The 23,495-nt window shown below is 35.0% G+C and overlaps 1 protein-coding gene across 1 annotated transcript in view; it reads left to right on the plus strand.

Moving 5' to 3' along the window:
- LOC117316272 overlaps positions 1 to 17,462 on the plus strand; it is a 51,437-nt gene extending 33,975 nt beyond the window's left edge. The window contains 9 exon segments of the mRNA XM_033870810.1: positions 2,444 to 2,620; positions 11,465 to 11,548; positions 11,821 to 12,012; positions 13,064 to 13,166; positions 14,177 to 14,343; positions 14,855 to 15,037; positions 15,926 to 15,985; positions 16,544 to 16,783; positions 17,117 to 17,462. Of these exon segments, the coding sequence (XP_033726701.1) occupies positions 2,444 to 2,620; positions 11,465 to 11,548; positions 11,821 to 12,012; positions 13,064 to 13,166; positions 14,177 to 14,343; positions 14,855 to 15,037; positions 15,926 to 15,985; positions 16,544 to 16,783; positions 17,117 to 17,218 (1,308 nt within the window). The 3' untranslated portion in view covers positions 17,219 to 17,462.
- Positions 17,463 to 23,495: the final 6,033 nt, after the last annotated feature.

The raw sequence follows: 23,495 nt of genomic DNA on the forward strand, positions 1-23,495 counted from the left end.
ACCTTCGTTTTGGTGAACGCAACCGATACGGTAAGGTTTCTTATACATTCTACAAGAGATATGACAATAGATAATTATGGGTATAATGATATAATGGTCAGTAATGAAACATTTGCCTTTCACCTAGGCGGCCGAGATTTGATTCCCGATCGGTCTTGATAAGGTATTGGGGTCACCTCCCCGCATGCTTCAACCCGGGCTAACAATAAGAGTACTTACATTAATATACTGAAATGTATTTGTATATCCCTCGCCGGCTTCGTTGGGCGGGGGATAATAAAGCGTAAGATATATTTCTACGCTCCATAAACAACACGATTAACGGTATGCAACAAACCCTTGATTAAACTAAAAGGATTGTTGATGTATTATGCAATAGGTTTGACAAAAATTTGTTTCACATCATCATTGTCAAAACGGTGCATGTAAAATATTATTTACAAAATGGGGAGCAATACCATAATCTGCTGTGTAATTTTGATACCTTAGGGGCCGCGGTGGCCGAGTGGTTAAAGTGTCCCGACACTTTATCACTAGCCCTCCACCTCTGGGTTGCGAGTTCGAAAGCTACGTGGGGCAGTTGCCAGGTACTGACCGTAGGCCGGTGGTTTTTCTCCGGGTACTCCGGCTTTCCTCCACCTCCAAAACCTGGCAAGTCCTTAAATGACCCTGGCTGTTAATAGGACGTTAAACAAAAACAAACAAAAAAGTAATTGCATTTCCGTTCGTTATTTTTTTTTTAATTTTGAAATCTTAACAACTGTTCCTACAATATATTTCCTTTTTAAATTTCCAGAGCTCGAAGCCGACGCCCACGCGCCATTTTGACCATTATGTCCAACTTGATGTTACTGGTCAGTACTGGCTATTTTGGACGACCAATGAAACTCACGTGACCTTTGAGACTCACGTGAATACACAAGGGTATATTGGGTTCGGAATATCCCCGAATGGCAAGATGTTCCCTGCTGACGTCATCGTCGGTGGGGTCAAGGACGGGCAAACTTATTTCAAGGTATGGATCTGGTTCACAATTGGTGTATTTCTTGTATCGCTGTCATTTTTTCAAAGAATATAACTTGTGTTTGATATATAAACACCAATTTTCTGTTTAACAGGACTATCACACTACCCAGCATGCACCACCAATAGTTGACCAATCACAAGACTGGTTTCTCATTGCTGGCAAGGAAACTGCTTCCGGTACTGTTCTCACCTTTGTGCGCAAACTCAACACATGCGATAGTACTGACGATATAGTTATTACGGTACGTATTGTAGCAAACGCGAAAACATGTTTTGTCATTTTAGAGATAAACCTCCTGTTATTTAAAATGTGTATTACTTTAATCTAACAACCAATCACAGTTCACCATTTCTAGTAAAATAATTTGAAGTAGCAGAATTGAAATGACTTTTATATTTTGAACTACCACAAAAATGTTTGTTGAATACATAAGTATATATTCCATCGTTTCAGGTGAAAATGCTTTTCACTATTCTCATACAGAATAGTCATTCTACAGGATGAAATGTTACTGATATATGAAGGTTTAAGAGAATACAATATGTACTGTGTATCATATTGTATGAAGGATAACATATTACAGAACAGAATATAATATACAACTCAACAACTGAATGATAAAGGACAATTGAGGTTCATTAACTCACAATCAAATCAATCAAACACACGCTTGGTTTACCGGTCTTGAATATTTTTTTTTTCAAATTAGAGCAATATATACATGTATGGTTTACCTATCAATTGTTTAATTTATCGTCATATATCATATACTATGTAATAGCACCATTCATTAATAACGATTTGACGACCTGGCACACTTAGAAGAGACGTGCAAATCACCCTATCCACTTCGGAAATGATATTGTGACGTTATTAGCAAATGATGTCACTTCATTGTCTCGTTAGTGAAAATGTGCTTTCTGCTCATGCATGCCATATAAAGAATGAAGAAGCATTATATATATATGTTTTATATTATCAGGTTTTCTAGTAAATGATAAATAGTATGAAAAACTCGTATCGACGTAATATTGAATTGTTATAAAAGAACATGTTCATTTTAAGTTAACAAACTCGTCCAATATATCCGATGATCGATTATAAAAGACACATCATGAATTTCTCATCTGCTGTTGGACCTAAGCTTAATAAATTAGGAGTTCGAACATCAGCTCTCATGGTATTATTCACGAAGACAAGGGGTAAGGTCGAATGGTACCAATAACTACATACAGGAACACACGAAAGAGACGATTGAAAGTATAAACTGATGTACAATAAAATTTGTCTTTATTTTCAAACAAATTTTCGCTTTCTGTCTTGAATTTTCATCATGGTTCGATAATTCAAGAAATTTCGAAATATCTTGCTACTGTTTTGCTTTACAAATCCAAAATTTGCATTTTACTTTTTTAGAGTGACACCACTCGGATTATCTTCTCCTACCACCCAGAAGATGTGACAGGTGGCATTCCCTACCATGGCGCCACCAGGCGGGGAACAAAGAGTGTTATGTTATTGTCTTCCTCTTTGACAGCCGATGACGTCGGTTTACCGAGCGATATAACTACATACGATTTAGTCCATGACCATGTAAGATAAATGAGTCACAAATTGTATTACACATTTCGACTACGATTTGATAATATAGGATATTAAATGAATGTTTGTCTGTACCTCGTATGAGATTTAAAAAAAAAGTTTTTAAGGCTAGCAAAAATTAAATCTACGAGACAAGAGAGTGATACAATTTTATTAGGAATAAAAACAAAAAGATATTTTTTATCACATAAGTCAGTAAACTAATTTGAAGGACAAAATCAAACGGAGGTAGCCATTTTTTATTGTTTATTTCTTAGTTTAATCATGTTTGACATTGTTTTGTGGCATACGTATTAGTCATGTACAGTACGCGTCAGGTGGTATGGTCCCCAATCACCGCCACAGTGGCGAGGTCTAATCCCTTCCACTCACTCAGTCGGTTGCATGTCGGTTGTTAGTGCGCATGTGCGATAGTGTTGGACGTTGTTTTTTCACCTGCTCCGAATTTTCTTGGATTTTGCCATGCATTTCGTTGAACTCACTTCTGAAAACTCGTAATGTGCCATTACAGGATATTACTGGACGTGTGGTGTCGGAGGTTTGTAGTCATTCAACTCAAAAGTACCTCTGTTGATGTTTTGATTCTGTTCATATATTGCTCATTCACCTTGTTTACATGTGAGATACCTGCGGTACACTTGTGCTATAAATAGACTTTCACCTGTGTGCTCAGGTAAGGTGTCCCTATTGACATTTTTTTCCGTCACGGTCTACTGCATTACGGACTTGCATTCTATCATTCATCATGGGCAATAAGTCTAAAAAGCGTAAGAAGAAGAGCAATGTCAGTTGTAGTAGTGAAAGTAGCGTTAATGACAGCACGGACACACTTTCTGTTAGCACTATTTTGAAGGAAGCAAATGAGGTTTTACACCCGCGAGAAATCATCAATGAGACAATTCCCAGGCCCTGTGTGTCAACTCCTTCACCTTCATCTGATCGAGCAACATCCACATATATGCCTAGCAATACTGATTTACATGGAGTGCATGCAAAACTAGACTTCCTTGTGTCAAAAATTCAGAAACTTGATATCATTGAACACCAAGTAAAGAACATTGACGCTACTCTATCTCAGACCATTAGAAGAGTAAATGCATTTGAAAAGAAAATTGCAGATTTTGAGGATGCAGTTGCTTTTATTGACCATCGCTGTGAGGTTATTGAGAACAAGAGTGAGGAAACAGAACAACTATCAAAGTTATTGAGTGAACAGCAAAATGATATAGATCTAATTAATTACAGAATGGAAAAACTCAGGGATGAACGGAATAAACTGTCCGAAACCGTAACCGATCTTCAGTGTCGCTCCATGAAGAATAATTTGGTGTTTACTGGACTTGGTGGGGAGTCAAGAGAGGAGTTAACGGAGAACAAGCTACGGGACTTTCTTTCCAATGAACTCAACATTCATGACAGAATTGAGTTTGGAAATGTACATAGATTTGGTAGACATATAAGTGGTAGAAACAGGCCTATTGTCGCGAGGTTCATCTTCTATCAAGATCTCCAGCGAGTCAAACGAAGTTCATATAAGCTAAAAGGAACACGGTATGGAATACACGAACAATTTCTTCCTGTGGTCGAAGAGCGACGTAAAATATTATACCCAGTGATGAAACATATCAAGGAGTCTGAGGAGAGAGCCACGGTTAGACTTGTAAGGGATAAGCTCTATGTCAACGGCAAGCCTTACGAGCCAGAGACAGTCGGTGATAGCGGGAGGCGTGGTGCAGCTGCAAGCAACACCGGAAGTGCTACCGGAAGTTCTACCGGAACTACCACACGCAAATAGGGACTCGCGGAGGGTGACGTACCAACAAGCCTTATTCGTCAATCACTTCAGGTCATATCTTGGAACATAGGAAAAGGTCTCCTTAGTAAATTATGTAATGGTGACTTTTTAGATGTTCTTGTCAACTATGATCTCATTTGTTTATCCGAATGTTGGATATCGGATAAAGACGATTTTGAATTTGACGGTTATTCCAAATTGGTCTTTCCAAGGAAAAGTCATATTGGTGGAGGTATAGTAATATTGTACAAAACCTGTTTTAAAAATAGAATATCCGTGGTTGAAAATATACATGATAGTATTATATGGATTAAGATCGCTGAAAATATGATCGATAGTTATATAGCTTTTTGTTATTTTCCTCCTGAAAATAGTGTGTTCTATGAGAATGTTGAAGACATCGATTTGTTTCAAAACCTACAGGATGCATCAGCTAGATATAGAGATTATGGCAAAATTTATATAACCGGAGATCTGAATGCGAGAACTGGTGGTAAACTCGATTTGATAGAAAATGATGATTTAGCTATAAATATTAGCGAATCTGTTGACTATCGTTTTGATGATATACATGATATAACAGTACGTAACAATATGGATAAAACAGTTAACTCTTTTGGTAGAAAATTATTGTCATTCTGTAAGAACACTGGTTTTAGAATAATGAATGGACGCCATCCTGGTGATCCTGATGGAAGTTTTACTTTTTGTAGTGCTAATGGAACCAGCCTTATTGATTACCTTTTAGTAGAAAAACATAGCTTTCAAAATATAGTAGAGTTTAAATCTGGAAAATTTGAAACAGTTTCTGATCATTCACCCATATCCTTCAGGTTAATAATAGAACAAGATCCTGAAGTAAGGCCAGTGGAAGATCATCTTCATGTTAGGTGTGTATGTGAAGATGTACGGTGGAAGAATGAAAATGTAAAAGTAATCAGACAGAATCTTTTACAAAACATCGACTCATTAAATGATATAATTGGAACTCCCTTGATCAATGAATTAGATATTGAAAGATGTATTGGCAAAGTTTGTTCCTTTTTATGTAATATTTCTTTACCAATGTGTGACGTTTTTAATTGTAAATCACATGAAACCAATATATGTCAAAGGAAGAAATCTAAATTGAAAGATGATAAACCTTGGTTCAATATTCAGTGTAGGCAGAAATACAGAGAATACAAAAACGCTTTGCATAACTTTAATGTTCAGAAAAGTGAGACTAATTATAGATCACTTATAGGAAAAAAGACAGATTATAAAAGATATGAGGTAAGAATTAAAAGAGAATATCAGAGACAAGAGGGTGATATGATGGAATACCTTAGAAAACATAATCCAAAACATTTTTATAAATTCTTCGGCAAACGGCGATCAAAAATACATAACAAAATTTCAATTGATGATTTCTTCCTACATTTTAAAAATCTCGCAGGTCAAAGTAACACAGCGAGTGAGCAAGGTAATATTGACGATGATGAAAACAATATGTCTTGTGTATTTGAAGAATTGGATGTAGATATCACCGAGCAAGAGCTGTTATTGGCTATACGTAAATTGAAAAGAAACAAAAGTTGTGGCGAGGATAAAGTACTTAATGAACTTTTTATTGATTGTAAAGATATACTGTCTCCATTTTTTATTAAACTTTTTAACTCTATTTTTCAATCGGGGATATTTCCAGAGGCTTGGTCTACTGGGGCTATTACACCTGTTTTTAAGAAAGGTGATGCTGATAATACAAATAACTACAGAGGTATTACTCTTGTTAGTTGTATGGGTAAGTTGTTTACATCCATACTGAATGAGCGTTTAGTCAAGTGGAGTAATGAGAATAATATCATAACAGATGCACAATTTGGTTTCAGAGCTAATCATTCTACCGTAGATGCAATATTTGTACTTCAAACATTTATTAACAAGTATTTAAATAAAAAGGGCGGAAGGTTATACTGCTGCTTTGTCGATTACAAGAAAGCGTTCGATCTTATTGAAAGGTCTCAATTATGGAGTAAACTAATAAGACAAGGTGTGAGGGGGAAAATGTTACGAGTCATTCAATCATTATATAATTCAGTTAAATCTTGTGTGAAACATAACGGTTATTACTCTGATTTCTTCTCCAACACAATCGGTCTCTTCCAAGGAGAAATCCTCTCCCCGATTTTGTACTCATTATTTGTAAATGACTGTGAAATGCATTTTATAAGTGAATGTTGTCCATCAATTGAACTTAACTTAATCAGTATTTTTCTTCTTATGTATGCTGATGATACAGTGTTATTTGCTGACTCTCCAGAGAATTTGCAACAGGTCATAGATGCTCTCAAATCTTATAACAATAAATATAGTCTTATTTTGAACACAGACAAGACGAAAATAATGGTCTTTAGAAACGGCGGGAATATTAAAAATAACGAAAAGTGGTTTTACAATGAAACTGAACTACAAATTGTAGACCAATTCAATTATCTAGGAATGCTTTTCAATTATAATGGTAAATTTTATGTTACCCAAAAGCATGTGGCTGAACAGGGCAATAAAGCATATTACGCTATATATAATAAGTTCAAAAATCATGATTTCAACATTAATACCCAATGTTCTGTGTTTGACACATATGTAAATAGCATACTTAGTTACAGTGCCGAGGTATGGGGTTTCCACAAAGCCTTAGATATTGAAAAGATACATATTAATTTTTGTAAAAAAGTACTTGGTGTGAAAAAAAGTACATGTAATAATTTAGTATATTGTGAACTCGGAAGATTACCATTGTCAACATTCAGAAAACTTCGTATAATTAAGTACTGGTTGAAACTGAGAAATTCATATAATTGTATATTAAGAAATTGCTATGAGGAAAGGATAAGATCAAATGACAGTTGGATTTTAAACATAAGAGCTGAATTAGATAAATTAGGATTATCTTATCTTTGGAACAATATAACATGCAATGATAGGAAAGCTTATAAAATTATTGAAAATAGATTTTACGACGTTTATCGTCAAGAACTTTTTTATCAAACATACAAGCAATTCCAAAGGGTTTTCTATACCGACATCTTATCGATAATTTTACACTACAATTGTATTTAACTAAAACTATTAGTAGTTCTTACCAAAAGAATATAGCACGTATTAGACTTAGTTCACACAATTTAAATATTGAACAAGGACGGTATAGAAACCGTCCTAGAGATCATAGGATATGTGAAGTATGCAATTCTAATGATGTTGAGGATGAATTTCATTTTCTTCTAAGGTGTAACTGTTATACTGATTTAAGGCAAAAGTACATTAAGTCATATTATTACAGACGTCCCAGTGTTTTTAAGTTGATCCTTCTATTAAATACCCGGAATATTGGAGAATTAAATAAGTTAGGCAAATATATATCTTTGTGTTTTAAGCGCCGAAATAATTATATCTAATTTTGCCTCAAGATAGGTTGATACAAATATATCAGACCTGTACTTTCATTTAAATTTTATATCGGTTTAAAAGACATGTCGAATGGTTGAGATTGTATAATTATAGGATAAAAGGTATATATCGGTGTACTTCCTGTCTACAAATCAGTGGTCCTTATAAAGCTAATATGTAAAATCGTATATGTATATACTTAAAGTAAGGATTGGCACTATTTACCGTTTCTATAGTACTAGTATACTATATCATGCTTGTATTATCAATGAAACATATTGTATACTATATTACTTTATTATGCATTTATGATAAATGTATATGAATATTATCTATACATAATAAATATGTCAGCGTTCATATAGATTTTATCCTGGGGCTTATATCGAGGATTTGTATGAAGAGTTTCTTTTAAAAAATCCTGAAAATTTTGTGGTCAACGTAGTGAATGTTAAAATATCAGTGCATAAACACTGTGATTATCATTTAATATGAATTTAAGTAAATGTAATGCATTGTGCTATTTTTTAATGATATACCATGCAATGTGTTCTTCTATATCAAGATGTATATATTCTTGATTGATATAATGATATGATTGTCCATCACTATCTGTACTATTGTATTATTGTATATGTATATGTCTACTCTCCAATGTGTCTCGTAACACAAGGAAATAAAATAATCTGAATCTGAAAACACCGGCTGACACCGGCTCAAAACCCGAGTGGTCACCTGTTTACTGACACCGCGCGACACGGTGTGGAAGAGTGTTGGGGATTAGTAGAACAAAGGTCCTGACTCATGATTGACAGGTACACTGCCTGATACATTGGTGTGTTTGTTGGAACATACCTTGTCGTACAGTACAGGTACTCTGTAGCTGGACTTACATTTTGTACTTACAGTATCCAGAAACGTGATATATCGGATATACACGTCTCTGCAGTATCCCAGCCCGGTGTTGAGAAAACGGAGATATTTTTTTATGTAATGAAATCACGATCTATACTAGCGATACTACAGATGTATTGTGTTGTAAATGTACGGTACATCTACGCTCAAAATTATGTACGTTTTTAGTTTTTAAATCCTAGCTAGATGAGTACCAAAAATGTTTACCGGGAAATCGAGAAAACAAAGCACTGTAAAATTTAACGATATTTTGCCGCCTTGGTGTTTGTGTTATTTATAGCAATATTGTGATTGGAGCGCTAGCGAGTAAATCCCGCTCCGCTTTCGATTGACTTTGAAGTAAGTCTTGAATGATTAATATAATAATAACTTAACTAAAACAAAAACAAAACCATCTGACACTTCTGTCTGTTTATGTCCCCATTGAACACTATATACCCGGCATATCGTAACACTACCATCACAAAGAATCTTGGATCTCGGAACAACTAAACTAGTATCATGAAATCTGAGACGTATATATCCTGATATACACAAGTCTCTGATGAAATGTAACTAAACAGTTTGAAATCCTTTCGTAATATTCCGAGGTGGCATATTGACCAGAAAATATGTTATCGGTACTAGTGTATCGAGTGTGCTGACTTCACGTACATGTACACCTATAATATGTATAAGAGCCACGATATAATTATTACAATTTGACAGTTTGGGTATGAGTAGAGTTTTAAAGTATTTTTTTCCGAATGTTAAATAAACAAAGAGTTGTCATGGTATCATTATGAAAACTTGATGAAGCCATATATGCTCATGACCGCCTTTTTACTACCGGACGCTAATTATATAATTAGTATATTAACCCATGAATCCAGACACGACCGCGGCTCTATCACACGCCTCGGTTACTTCAATGTACAGGCAGATACAATGTACGTATATAATATATTTACATAGATTCATATTAATTTCTGGTAAACTAAAAAAAATATTTGGACGTATAACCAGAAACGCGTATTAGGGATAAATAAAATCGCTATTTACCCGTACAACTGGTGCATGGCTCCTTTTATTCGTGACCAGTCAAGCATATCCCTTATCGAGAAGGCCTTGTCCCTTATCACACACGCGAGCACAGGTAAATCGGTCTTTGCTCATGAGGGTATCACTTCGGGGCAAATAGAGAGCTACTTATCTCTGTTATATATATGTTTCTGGTATAACAAATTGTGGCACCTTTTCATTAAAATTTTTGATTTGTTCACAAGTTAAGGGAAATGTGTGCAATTAAAAAAAAATAAGAACACAAACGATACATTTTTGTTAGCGCGGCATGCATCAATAACTAGTTAAATATCGTTTTGATACAATACGGAATACGAACTTAAATATTTACATTTGCGCTGCATTGTCGCTATATGAACCAACTAAAGTCTGATTCGGTTCACGAGACTATGAACCTAAACAAGTATTAAAATGAACGTGCGATGAAATTAAATAAAAAACAAATAGCTTAGCTGATAATAATTTCTGGTTACGGGTGCTGATGTTTCTATAAGATATAAGTAAAAAGAGTATTTTATTTATTTTTGAATTATGTTTGCGGATGTAATACAATGTGAAGATATGTGACACGTTTCTCTGATGCGTTGATTGACACTCATTGCACCATTTGTGGGCGTGGTTTTAGAATCATGGATTGTGATTGGTTCGTAGCGTTGACAATATTACTCGTGTCAGCGATCAAATGTTTAAAACATAATTATGGTTACACAGTTCAAATCAATACCATTTGCTCACCCTTGGATCGATATACAAATTCTTTATTGCATTTACATGTGTATAAAGCATTAGAGTTTGTACTGCAAGACGAGGTTCAGACGTTTTGTGTGGCGTGATGCGATGGAGACGGGTACGAAAACTCTATGAGTGAGTGCTTGTTTTGAAAACACCAGAAATATTTTGTCCTGAATTGATAATCATCCCACGTACTGATGCCTTACTAGGTATACTTGTGATAATTGACGTCCGTGAGAGTAATAGCAGCTAGGACACAAGTTCGTTGCCAATTAATAAAAATTACGTATGACTTCATGATCATTCAGCCAATCTACGGCTAAACTGTATTTTACGTTTTCTCAAAATCCGAAGGAGCATGTAAATGAATTGTTACATGGTAAAACAATCAGTACAGGTAAAGGTGAAAGGTCGCAAAACTCTGACCACGATCACGTCTCCAGCTGTGAGTCTTCACACCTTTTCCTACGATCTTAATCCCCTACACTCGCCAGGCCCCGGCCGGTGGTGGCCGGTGGAAACACCCGAGTTGAAACACGGGGCGTACTTAATCCCCTACACTCGAGTGACACTCGCAACCCTGAGGGTGAATGAGAACCATAACACCTGACGCGTACTGTAGATCGCTCGTTTAAAGTTTCTTCATAAAATGAATGGTAATTTATCAAATATCCTCAAAATATGTCTGGGTTGTCAAGATCATTTTATTTATTGCATCCACAGCGAGGCTTATTAAGTCCTGATATTGGAATTTAAATATTAAGCAAATAAATTGTTGAATTGATAATTGTGAATAGTGTGATTGTATTCAGTGTTAAATAATAGCGATCTACTCTATTTTCCAGTGTAGACAAGATTGATGTTCATTTTTCAATTTGTAATCTATGATGGTTTCTTTTCAGTACCACGTTCCAGCAGTGGGTACGACTTATTCATGTAAAGCCTTCAAGTTACCTCACCTGGACTCCAAACATCACATGATCAAAGTATGTCACGTGTCCGTCCTAATAGATGTGACAGCTTAGCAAACGCAGAATAAGATTTTCCCTCAAAAAATGTTCGGTGGATTGTACAAAAATGAAAGAGGTCATGTCGAAATAAATTCTTATTTATATACAGATATAAGTGAACGAATGATTAATCCAACTACATGTACATTATACAACAGTTTCGTCCTTCAACGATGCCAATATTACATTCTATTTATAAAGACAATAAATACAAGAAAATACCTAGTATTTTTTTTTTTAATTTTCAGTATGAACCGGTTTTGACACATGGGAACGAGTTGAACGTGCACCACATCGTCGTCTATAGGTGTGATAAGCGGGCTTCTGAATTGGCGTCGTACAATGGCTCAGTATTTCAGTGCGAAACAGCAGATACTGCACCGATACCACTTCGTGGTTGTCTCTCCATGGCCGTAGTAGGATGGGCCGTCGGTGGAGGGGTACGTATGAACCTGGCCGTCATAAACCCTGTAAAGTATATACCATGTAAATTATAAACAATATATAAAAGGATAAACCCTCTGATTTAAATGCAATATTTAAAAGTATATACACTGTAAATAATTTACCATATATACAATTTACATGTATTAGTATGTGCACTGTGAATCATATACTATATATAAAAAAAGTGCATGCCCTGTAAATTAAATACATTTTCTACCACAATACGCCGTGTTATTCAACTCTCAGACCATCAGTTAATCATTACAGCTGTTGATTAACAATCTGTTTATACCACACGTGGTATAAACTCTGTACGCATTTTGATTGGCTAACACGGTGAACTTTGACCCAAGCTGCAATTGTTATTGACGTCATCAATAATCTAATGACGTCACATCACCGGGTCCCGGACGTCACTGGTACACTTTATTTGCATACGCGAAAATTATACTTGGCCACGTTTCCCTTTGATTCAAGCCGATATTATTGTGGTAGAAACAGGTCACACGACTCGTGATTGTTCGATATGGAATTTATTTCACACTCGTAAGTTATTTTTTTAAAGTTGCAAAAAACACTCGCTAAAGCTCGTGTCTTTTGTAACTTTAAAAAAATAACTTACTCGTGTGAAATAAATTCCATATCCAACAACCACTCGTTGTGTAACCTCTATATATATAAAAGTATACATCATAGATACTATATAAAATTATATACAATGCAAAATATATAAAAACGTATATACCATGTATTAAATAGGTGTGTGTTTCCTTAAGATTCGGACTATTATTACTGTATTAACAAAAAACGTAAGTTCTGAATTACATACTATTAGTAGCAAAACATTTCTAAGAATCGGAGCGCGATTTACATGCTGTTGGCTCTTAGAAATAATGGATTTCTCCAAACATATATCGAACCTTAAACCATCAGAATGTCCTTTTTAATAAGACAAATTGAAAAATAAACGAAAAATAAAGTTAAAAAAGTCTTTAAACGAATTACCTATTTGCATATCAAATAAATCAGCCATGTCCATTGTAGGCATTTTACTATCCCCCGGATGCCGGTTACTCTTTCGGCGCTGCAGATGACCCGGATTTTCTCGTCATGCAAACTCATTACGACAATCCACTCAGGAAATCAGGTATACAACCTTGTATTACGTTTAAACAGATCATTAGACTATTTAAAACCGTTAGTATCTATGACTTTTTGTAATGGAAGTGCATACTGCTTTTTAATGATTCCCCCAGTTTTTCTCATCATTTATATTTTGTAAATTATATTTCCATTGTTTCTGTTCATTTAATGTAGTCTTTCTAATGCGATCTGTCTTGTGACATTTACCATTTGATATGATTTGCTTTTTAATGATTTATTCAGCTTTGCTTTACGTGCCATTAACACATTTGGTTTTGTACAAATTAACTATGAACAATGATGGAGCCGAAGACATACGCTGTTTATATAAGTGTATCGTTCTGTAATGTAACACCTTGATACGATAGCGAGCCGCAGTATACTGACAATGAGAGAGTCCATTCCTAGTACTTACGTTTGAGCTTAATACATGTATCATACAGAGCAATAACTACCCATTTTATGGAGTTTTGTAAGTCGCCACATTTGGGGAAAACTCATAACCTTTTTCACGTGGGCAATCAACAATTAAAAGCGAACCGAATCGGTGTAAAGTGAGGCATCAGAATGAACATATCCTACCACAAACGGACATGTTAGGAATCAAATAAAATAGCTTCTTAGGAATGATTTAACGGAAACATCAATTGCAATATCAAAGCACTACAGTATATGCAGGACAGTCTCCAGTTACGAGCTTGCAATAGTTACTTTTTGCGATATCCAGTTATTTATCTTCAGTTATGAAGTAATATGCTATCGTTAATCATTTCATTTTAAAGAAATACACTTTCAATTTAAACATCATGTGTTTATCGGATCCGGATATGTTTATAGTTTGTAAAGACCTTTCACAATCAAAGCATCTAATTTATTTGTATTACTCTTTTGCCTCCGTAAATAATTTACTGGCATTTGCACGTTAAAGATGTATGATTTTAAGACCAAGATAGTTTTGAACTCGAAGCCTACAGCTGCTGTCCTATAAAACATTTGCTGTTATTTGTTCTTCAGACATCGTAGACAGTTCTGGTATCAGGATCACCATGACACCAACACTCCGAAGACATGATGCCGGTGCCCTAACCATTGGAGTAGGAGTATCGAAAATGCAAATAATTCCACCTATGGAAACAGCCTTTGTCTCCAAAGGATTTTGTCCTTCGCAATTTTTAGAAAAAGTACGTATCAAAATGCTATACTATTGCAGTTTTTATTCAGCGATTAAATAAGTATATTAAATAAGTGATTACCATCCACCAGAAGAGATAACTCCATTTAATAAAATATTGATATAAAGATCGCATCCACGTGACCACAAAATATTGACTTTCTCCTTGCCTTTAATTCCATTTCTTATCTTGGAAACATATGTTAATTCATGTAATGGTAGAACTTCAGAACTTACTCATTAACATTACCGGCCTATTTCTGCGTAAATGATCGGTATACGAAAAATATATTAACTGTATATTTTTTTTTTTTTTTTTTTTAAATTTTCCTCAACATCAATTTTATTCTTACGTATAAATATCTAAACATGTGTAATTAGTTCGTGTATTTATACAAACTTTATACTATGCATTAATAATAAATTGTTTAAATTTTCGCGCTTTATCAAATGAATGCGAATATAGCGAAATTAAGACCCCCAGATATGAACAGCTAAACAGTACACCATTGCTCTTACAGGGAATACCGCCAGAGGGCATACACGCATTTGCCATTCTACAGCACTCCCATCTATTGGGCAGAGAAATGATTACTCGTCACTACCGGAATGGCAGAGAACTAAAACCTTTGGCGATCGACAGACACTATGATTTTAACTACCAAGACACACGTTACCTGTCAGAGGAAAGAATGATCTACCCGGTATTACAAGGCGACGTTTTCATTTTCAATACATCGTCATGAAATATATATATTTATAGTATAATGTTTTTAATCGTTCTCTTTATCTGAATGTCAAACAATGTACCTATATTTAGAGCCAGAGCAACTGCAACCAGCCGCATCAATGCACACTAAGATAAGGGGACGAATATTACAATATAGATGTCATATTAAATGGGTACACTACTCTTAATACAAATCAGTACAAAGTAGGTACAATTTAAGCTGACTACACGGATTTAAATAATGAAACCAGAAGTATCTTCTGTTCATCTTTGCCATCCGAAGATAACAAAATCAGGCCAAATTCAATTAATTGCACTTCCTCAAAATGGCAGTCGAAGTAGTGAAAGTTGAACCACTAGACATAAATCAGCATTGAACTTAACACGAGTAAGTGCAAAATGAAAATTTCCTGATGAGAAGTAATGTCGACCGTTGAACTTTTTGTTATTGTTTTTTCAATATGAGTCGTCTCTCGAATGCTTTTATTTTCTAAAAGTTGATTTAGGTTTAGTGAGTACTGTGGAGAAGAATTAATGTATACATATATTGCTTCGAAAGAGTCAACAATCGTTTTGTGCAAAATCAAGATCATCGCACCAACATCAAGTTTGTTTAGCGATATCCATTTCGTTGTGAAAAATGGAAACATGAACTAGGTTCTAATCGCCATCGTTATCTCAAAAAAACGTTGAAATTTGTATCTTAACCTCAAATTATTCGGCCTTGTGTCACGTAGCCTACTTAATGGGGATTGATAGAAGCGCAGACGTTTAATTGCAGATCTTTAGATATGGATCATTTCTACTTTAGCAACATTTCACCGAAATGAATTTCAATGCAATATGTTTTCTTATTTTACAGACTGACAAACTCGAGTTGAATTGTGTTTATGATTCCAGCAACAGACAAAACATTACATACGTAAGTAAAACACTATTCATTCTTAAGGTGGATATAGCAGTTATGTGTGAGGTTGGTGTACATTTGTATACAAGAATGAAGTCTACATTACTTCTATCTGAACAAAGACAATGCTATTCAAAACATTAGGCTGACAAAAAAAAAACAACAAAAAAACAAAAACAAAACAAAACAACAAACAAACAAACAAAAACAATACAACAAAAAATGAATAAATAAATAATAAAAAAAAACAGTCATATACACATATGTGTGAACCTTTGTTGTGTAGTATTAACAGCAGTATTTTGCAGAGATAATGGGGTTGAAAGAAAAGTATGGTTAAGTAATTGTTTCCAAAGAATTTAACAAAATTCAAGGGAATGAACAAAGGAATGATTTGTTTTCAGTTTACTTTGTTGGACTTTAGCATGAAGTCTGCTAAATAATTAGCTAATAGCTAAGGTATGCACTCCAACATATCGCTGTCAACTTCACTAAATGTTTTATCAATGATATCATTATTCTATGCAATTGTTGTTATAGACTGTTGTCGTTGACATAAATATTCTATTAAAGGGAGGATATTCGACGCACGAGGAGATGTGTGAGGGATTCATTTTGTATTATCCACGTATAAAGCTTGACGTTTGCGGCAGTGTGCCAATCTACAATACCATAACAAGCAATTTTACCGTACTGTTTCATATGATTCGCTCATGGGATTGGGCTGATGCTGCTGTTAGGGAAAAGTTCAGGACAGCGCTTGACAACTCACAACATATACACTTTTCTATTGGAGGCACCGCGGCAGTAAATGTAAGATTTAAATGAAGGTTTTCAGAATAGAAACAGAATTGTCTTAAGGGTGACTGACAATACCCCGTTTTAAATGCTGTAGAGAAAGGTAATATCAAAATTCATATTAAAGGCGAAGGGATACCCAAAAATGACTTTTTACATGAAGAAATAACCTGAAAAATAAGCGAATTTGTATGGAAGAATTCACAATTTTCAACAAGGTGGCATCAATTATGTAAAGGGTTCAAATCAGAACTGGTGCAAAAGACTATTTTTATATTTTCTATCGCACACATAAAGTATATGTATGTACCCCGATTCTTATAAACTATACCGTGATCACGTTTTCAGGCACGATTAACGTCAACAGACAACGCAACAAACTACCCGTATGTAGAACCCAAAGATACGACATGCCAGCACCTGCCCGCTCCTGTTGTGGGTCGGAAGTGATGTTGATGACGACCCTGAAATGAAAGGACACAATCGCAGTTGCCCTGAGTCTAGACCTGTTGAAATGTATCGTATAAACAGACGTTTAAACTGATAACGAAGCATGTTCAGGTTTCTAAAAATAGATTAGATTTAACGAATAGCGTTGTGTATTGTCATTGTGATTGTAAAATATAGAATTTGAAAAAAAATGTACTCACTCCAAATTAAGGTTTTGCAGTAAATGAAATTGATTATCACCATATGTTTTTCTTTTAATCACTTTTTTCATTAACGCGAATATCAAATGTTAATATTCTTCTTAATTCAATGTTTCCTATCTATCTTTTGGGTTTGATATAAACCGGCTTTTTGTCGAGTAAGTATTACTTCTGATGACATAACGAGTTTCCTCAAACACTTATATCTAAGGGTTGTATATAAATACAGCTGGTGGTTCAAATTGCGTCCCTGAGTTTCCACAACATTTTGTATGTTGCATGATAAGTACCATTTTCATTTTGAAAAAAAAAACGAATTAAAGCAGAACAATCAGTCTTACCACGTACATAATTTTGAATGGGACCCTAGAACAAGAATACGACCATGTGTTCCGAAAGAGTACGCGTTTCCTGCTATATCGACAACACTCGCCGTGCAAATCTAGGTCACATCCAAATTGTTCCAAAAACGTTTCTTAATACATCCAAAACACTCGCAATGCAAATAGGTAAATAAGAAAACACTGAAATTCACAAAAAAAGTATTATTGGCAAAAAAAAATCCACTTGATAGCATATAAGCACCCTTTATACCCATAGACAATAAAGATGGCTTGCAAAACAAATATTAAATTTCGCACGCATGAAAAAACATCTATTGCATTGCATTAAAAATATTTACTCTAATTTTGCTATACGTTAAGCCCCCCCCCCCCCCCCCCCCCCTCCCCTTGAAAAAGTTAAAAGATGCCGCCGTTGGAAAGCTATAACCTTAGTCTCTCTGAACTTGGTAATTAACAAGAGAAACAAACATCAATTGTCGCATTTAGAGATTCGAAAACTTACATTTTATATTGTACAGTTGCATGAAAAGACCAAACAATATGTCAATATCTTTTTGTTGCATCACAATCAGAGATTGCTATACATTTGTACATCCGATGAAGTTCCAGCTCAATTTGAACATTCGAGTGTAAAGTTTTACACATTTCAAAAGAGAAAGGGCAACAAAAGGTATACAAGGACAGATATATTACATTTGAATTTCTGGAGGATATAACAAGACAAGTGGTTCTCAGAATACCAATTAATGACTGCAAACTTGGATCACGGCAAAGGATAATTATGTCTGTCGACTGGTATAACGACATACGGTATGCGGTAAACCGTTGTTAACGGTTTGAAGTTTAGGATAAAACCATACACATTAGGATCGAATTCACATGTAAGATTTCATAATAGTAATTGTTTTCAGCATGGGCTTTCTTCTTACCATACATGTACATTCAACTTGATTTTTGTTCTGTTTGCCTTCTCCGTTTGTCTAGAACAGTGACCCAATCACTTAGGGCTTTTCAACATTAAAAACACCTAAGACTTTACAAAGTATGAAATGACAGGCGTCAGTGATACATCAAGGAAGAAAGACCAAATACGAGAAGAAAGAAACGAAAAACAAAGAAAGAAAGCATAACATTTTGCTGCGTGGCAGCGTAAAATTAAATAAGTCAAATTATTCGAACAATGTATTGCATTCCGATTCGAGTTTTACGGTATGTAACAGGAAAATAACAGGAGCCGTGCATATATGTGTACTTATATATACACTCTTACTGTTAACGTGGAAATTTACGAGTACTTATATATACACTCTTACTGTTAACGTGGAAATTTACGAGTACTTATATATACACTCTTACTGTTAACGTGGAAATTTACGAGTACTACTTATATATACACTCTTACTGTTAACGTGGAAATTTACGTGTACTTATATATACACTCTTACTGTTAACGTGGAAATTTACGTGTACTTATATATACACTCTTACTGTTAACGTGGAAATTTACGAGTACTTATATATACACTCTTACTGTTAACGTGGAAGTGTACGTGTACTTATATATACACTCTTAGTGTTAACGTGGACATTTACGTGTACTTATATATACACTCTTACTGTTAACGTGGACATGTACGTGTACTTATATATACACTCTTACTGATAACGTGGACATGTACGTGTACTTATATATACACTCTTAGTGTTAACGTGGAAATTTACGAGTACTTATATATACACTCTTACTGTTAACGTGGAAATTTACGAGTACTTATATATACACTCTTACTGTTAACGTGGAAATGTACGTGTACTTATATATACACTCTTACTGTTAACGTGGAAATTTACGTGTACTTATATATACACTCTTACTGTTAACGTGGAAATTTACGAGTACTTATATATACACTCTTACTGTTAACGTGGAAATGTACGTGTACATATATATACACTCTTACTGTTAACGTGGAAATTTACGTGTACTTATATATACACTCTTACTGTTAACGTGGAAATTTACGAGTACTTATATATACACTCTTACTGTTAACGTGGAAATTTACGTGTACTTATATATACACTCTTAGTGTTAACGTGGACATTTACGTGTACTTTTATATACACTCTTACTGTTAACGTAGACATGTACGTGTACTTATATATACACTCTTACTGTTAACGTGGAAATTTACGAGTACTTATATATACACTCTTACTGTTAACGTGGAAATTTACGAGTACTTATATATACACTCTTACTGTTAACGTGGACATTTACGTGTATTTATATATAAACACTCTTACTGTGAACTTGGAAATTAACGTGTGGGGAAAATTTACGCTAATTACGCGGAGTCTTTTTGATCGCAACACTTTCCCCAACGCGCATGACTTGGATATCAATTTGCGTTATCTGGAACTACAAATAAGTGGATCAATCCCGCAAATTACCACATTAAGATATCGAAATCGCGAATTGGATGTCGGATCAAGGGAATAGTGAGGTTGTAACTAGGGTACGAATATGGTGATTTGATGTGTTCATAGTCACAGGCGCTTGCATAGAAAATGTGATTTTCAAGTATTTTTTTATTTGACAGTGGTATGTGTAATCTGTTAAGCTCAAGGTTGGCAACTCCGCCACGAGCGAAACGGCACCCCATCTCACTTCAATCGACTCAAAAACACATTTATTCACAATGACACGGTGCACACTATATGCGACCGTCATCAGGAAACATTCATCTTTAACTAACCGTGTCACTTAATACGAATTGTTACATCCAAAACACAATAATCCGTGAAAACATCGCCGAATTCCTCTCTCTGAACGCCATTTTTCAAACGGCTCCCTCTGCCTGTCCAGATTCTTCATTTACATACGACGTTGAAAGGTCATGTGATTGTATAATCGGCTGCCGCCAGGTGCACTTTTTGGGGTCATCTTGGCATGTACAGGACGTCGTTTGCGAGATCACGGACTAATAAGATAGCACGTTTTAATGCCAGTGATGAGATCGTCCTTTTCTTTTCTTCAACTGCATCATTTCGGTAGTTGTTGAACTTCGTTTTGAAATCGAAAGATTGCATGTAACGGTGCTCAGTAACTTGTTCAAGCAGGACCGGGGCATTATCAAGTATACCATGACTAGCAGTTTCAGTTGAAATTTTTCGAAGTTAAAATTTGGATGGGGTAATAGCTGATAGTTGTTTGATATTTTGTTTTTTATTGAACTTACCATCTATTTAGGGTTATGCCTATCTTCAATTTAAAAAAATGGACCTCTACATGACTAGTTTAAAATATATAGACCACACACAATACACGTATCGGTAAGAATAAGAGGTTATTCTGGGTGTTCTGGCGTTAGCCCTAAATACTATAAAATTCTGGCGTTGACACAAAATAACTACTACTACCCCTCAAGTATTATCTTTTCTTTCTCATTTAAATTCAGTTTCTTTATTCTGTAAGCACTTCAGCCAGTTTGATCATCATTATTAGAGTAAGCGTTGGATGTTTACACACTCAATTATTCAGATAATTCATCAATAACTTAAATATTATATATGCGATGTAAAGTGGAATTACATAGATAATCAGTATTACGAAGAATACTTTACAATGCGTTAAACTCTTTGACATTGTCACTATAGGTAAGTCCCGAGTCTTGTATGTACTCATAAAATTTTGATTGAACTCGAAGAATTTATGGCAAACATTAAATCTAACATTGTGGGAAATGAAAACAAATTGTAGATGGATCATCGATCACAACGTACAAATCGTTTGGCAGGTCTGAAGTATGATCTTCGTATTTGACGACGACATGATATTTGTAAAATGTGTAGAAAGAAATGAACAGGTCTGAAGTAAGTAATGTTGGTACACATGTATACGTTCCGGTAACCCGATGACAGTCTTATTCGTGATTCACTTTTCTTTTTGTTCGTCCAGATTTCAGTAAACTGACAAAAGTAAATCTATAAATAAGCATTTTGTTCTACCTTTGTGACAAAAGTATGCGAATCCATTTCCCATTTTTTTTTTTTTTTTTATTATTATTTTCATGTATAAAATGTCTAGGCCTACTACGTGAATGTGATTGCAGAATAGGCATTCTTGACTTCGTTTGCTTTTCCTGTGTACTGTCATATACGGTGCATGGTACTCTCACGTTCAAAATGATAAATAGTTTATGATTATAAATCATCATTCATTGACATTCAAATAATCGTAAATTAGACGAAACTCTTCAGCGAGTCGAAGCGTTTTCCGGACAAAATGCATGCGGAGGTGACCCCCAAAAGTGCACCCGACGACTGACGATTATTTAATCGCATAACCTTTCAACCCCGTATGTAAATGAAGAATCTGGACAGGCTGAGGGAGCCATTTGAAAAATGGCGTTCAGAGAGAGGAATTCGGCGATGTTTTCACGGATTATTGTGTTTTGGATGTAACAATTCTTATTAAGAGACACGGTTAGTTAAAGATGAATGTTTCCTGGTGACGGTCGCATATAGTGTGCACCGTGTCGTTGTGAATAAATGTGTTTTTGAGTCGATTGAAGTGAGATGGGGTGCCGTTTCGCTCGTGGCGGAGTTGTCAACCTTGAGCTGAACAGATTACAAATACCACTGTCAAATAAAAAAAAAATAATTGAAAATCACATTTTCTATGCAAGCGCTTGTGTTCATAGTCTGAAGGAACACAAATAAAATCCATACACACATTGTTGCGTTTGACAACTGAAATATGGAAAGTTATGATCCATCAATATGTAGTGACAAAAAAAAAAAAAAAAAAAAAAACAACAACAAATAACTTACAAAAAATATAGTTGTACCCCAACCTGTTGAACTCCCAACAATCATGTGATTAATGTGACTTTTGATCGACAATGTGATCGATAAAGCCCCCCCCCCCCCCCCCCCCCCTCCTGCATATATATATATATATATATATCAAGTACCTGTGAGCCCAGGCGAGAAAAACATTCTATAAGACAAGCATGTACATGTAATAATAGGAAGCCCCCGTATTGCTGCTGGTGGTCGTGTTGATATTAGCTATCCTATAAATCTGCCAAGTAAGCCTGGTACCATGGGACAGCTCGATAAGCTGTGCCTTAAACCAACACGAAGATATTAGAGTGTGTATTGTAAATAAAATGTTCGCCGACACATCTTTAGACGCGGTTGTTTATCTGAGAATACATACGAAGACATATGAATAGCAATCAATGATTACATTAAAAAGGAAAATTACTGAAACAGACACAAAATATAAGACTAAGTCTACATCTATATTGTCTGGCGAAGGTGAATAAAGTGTATATCATGTACAAGCCCGAAGGCGGTTTGAACTTTGACCTTATTTTTGTTCTCTTTTTGTTCTCAAAAGTAAATAAAACATATCTGCAAGATGATTTGGAATGTTTCAATTTACAGAGCAGCCCGCGGCTCGTGCATCCCTTCTAAGGATCTCTGGCTTTTTCACCTTGAACCGTTAAAACTGATAATTTTAACGACAATGAAAACCACTATGTTTTTTCTACAGTGTCTGACAAGTGTCACGGCTTGCATTGTTTGTTTTTCACTGACCTCGCGTTTGTATGAATTATCTTTTCGTTCATCGTTCTTTTAACCAAAATGAAGCGTTCTAGGTTTGTAATGTCACTGCAACACAAATGTAAATATTATAATACTTAAAGGAAAGAATATCGG

This window comes from Pecten maximus, chromosome 18, assembly GCF_902652985.1.
Source record: "Pecten maximus chromosome 18, xPecMax1.1, whole genome shotgun sequence".
NCBI lineage: Eukaryota > Metazoa > Mollusca > Bivalvia > Pectinida > Pectinidae > Pecten > Pecten maximus.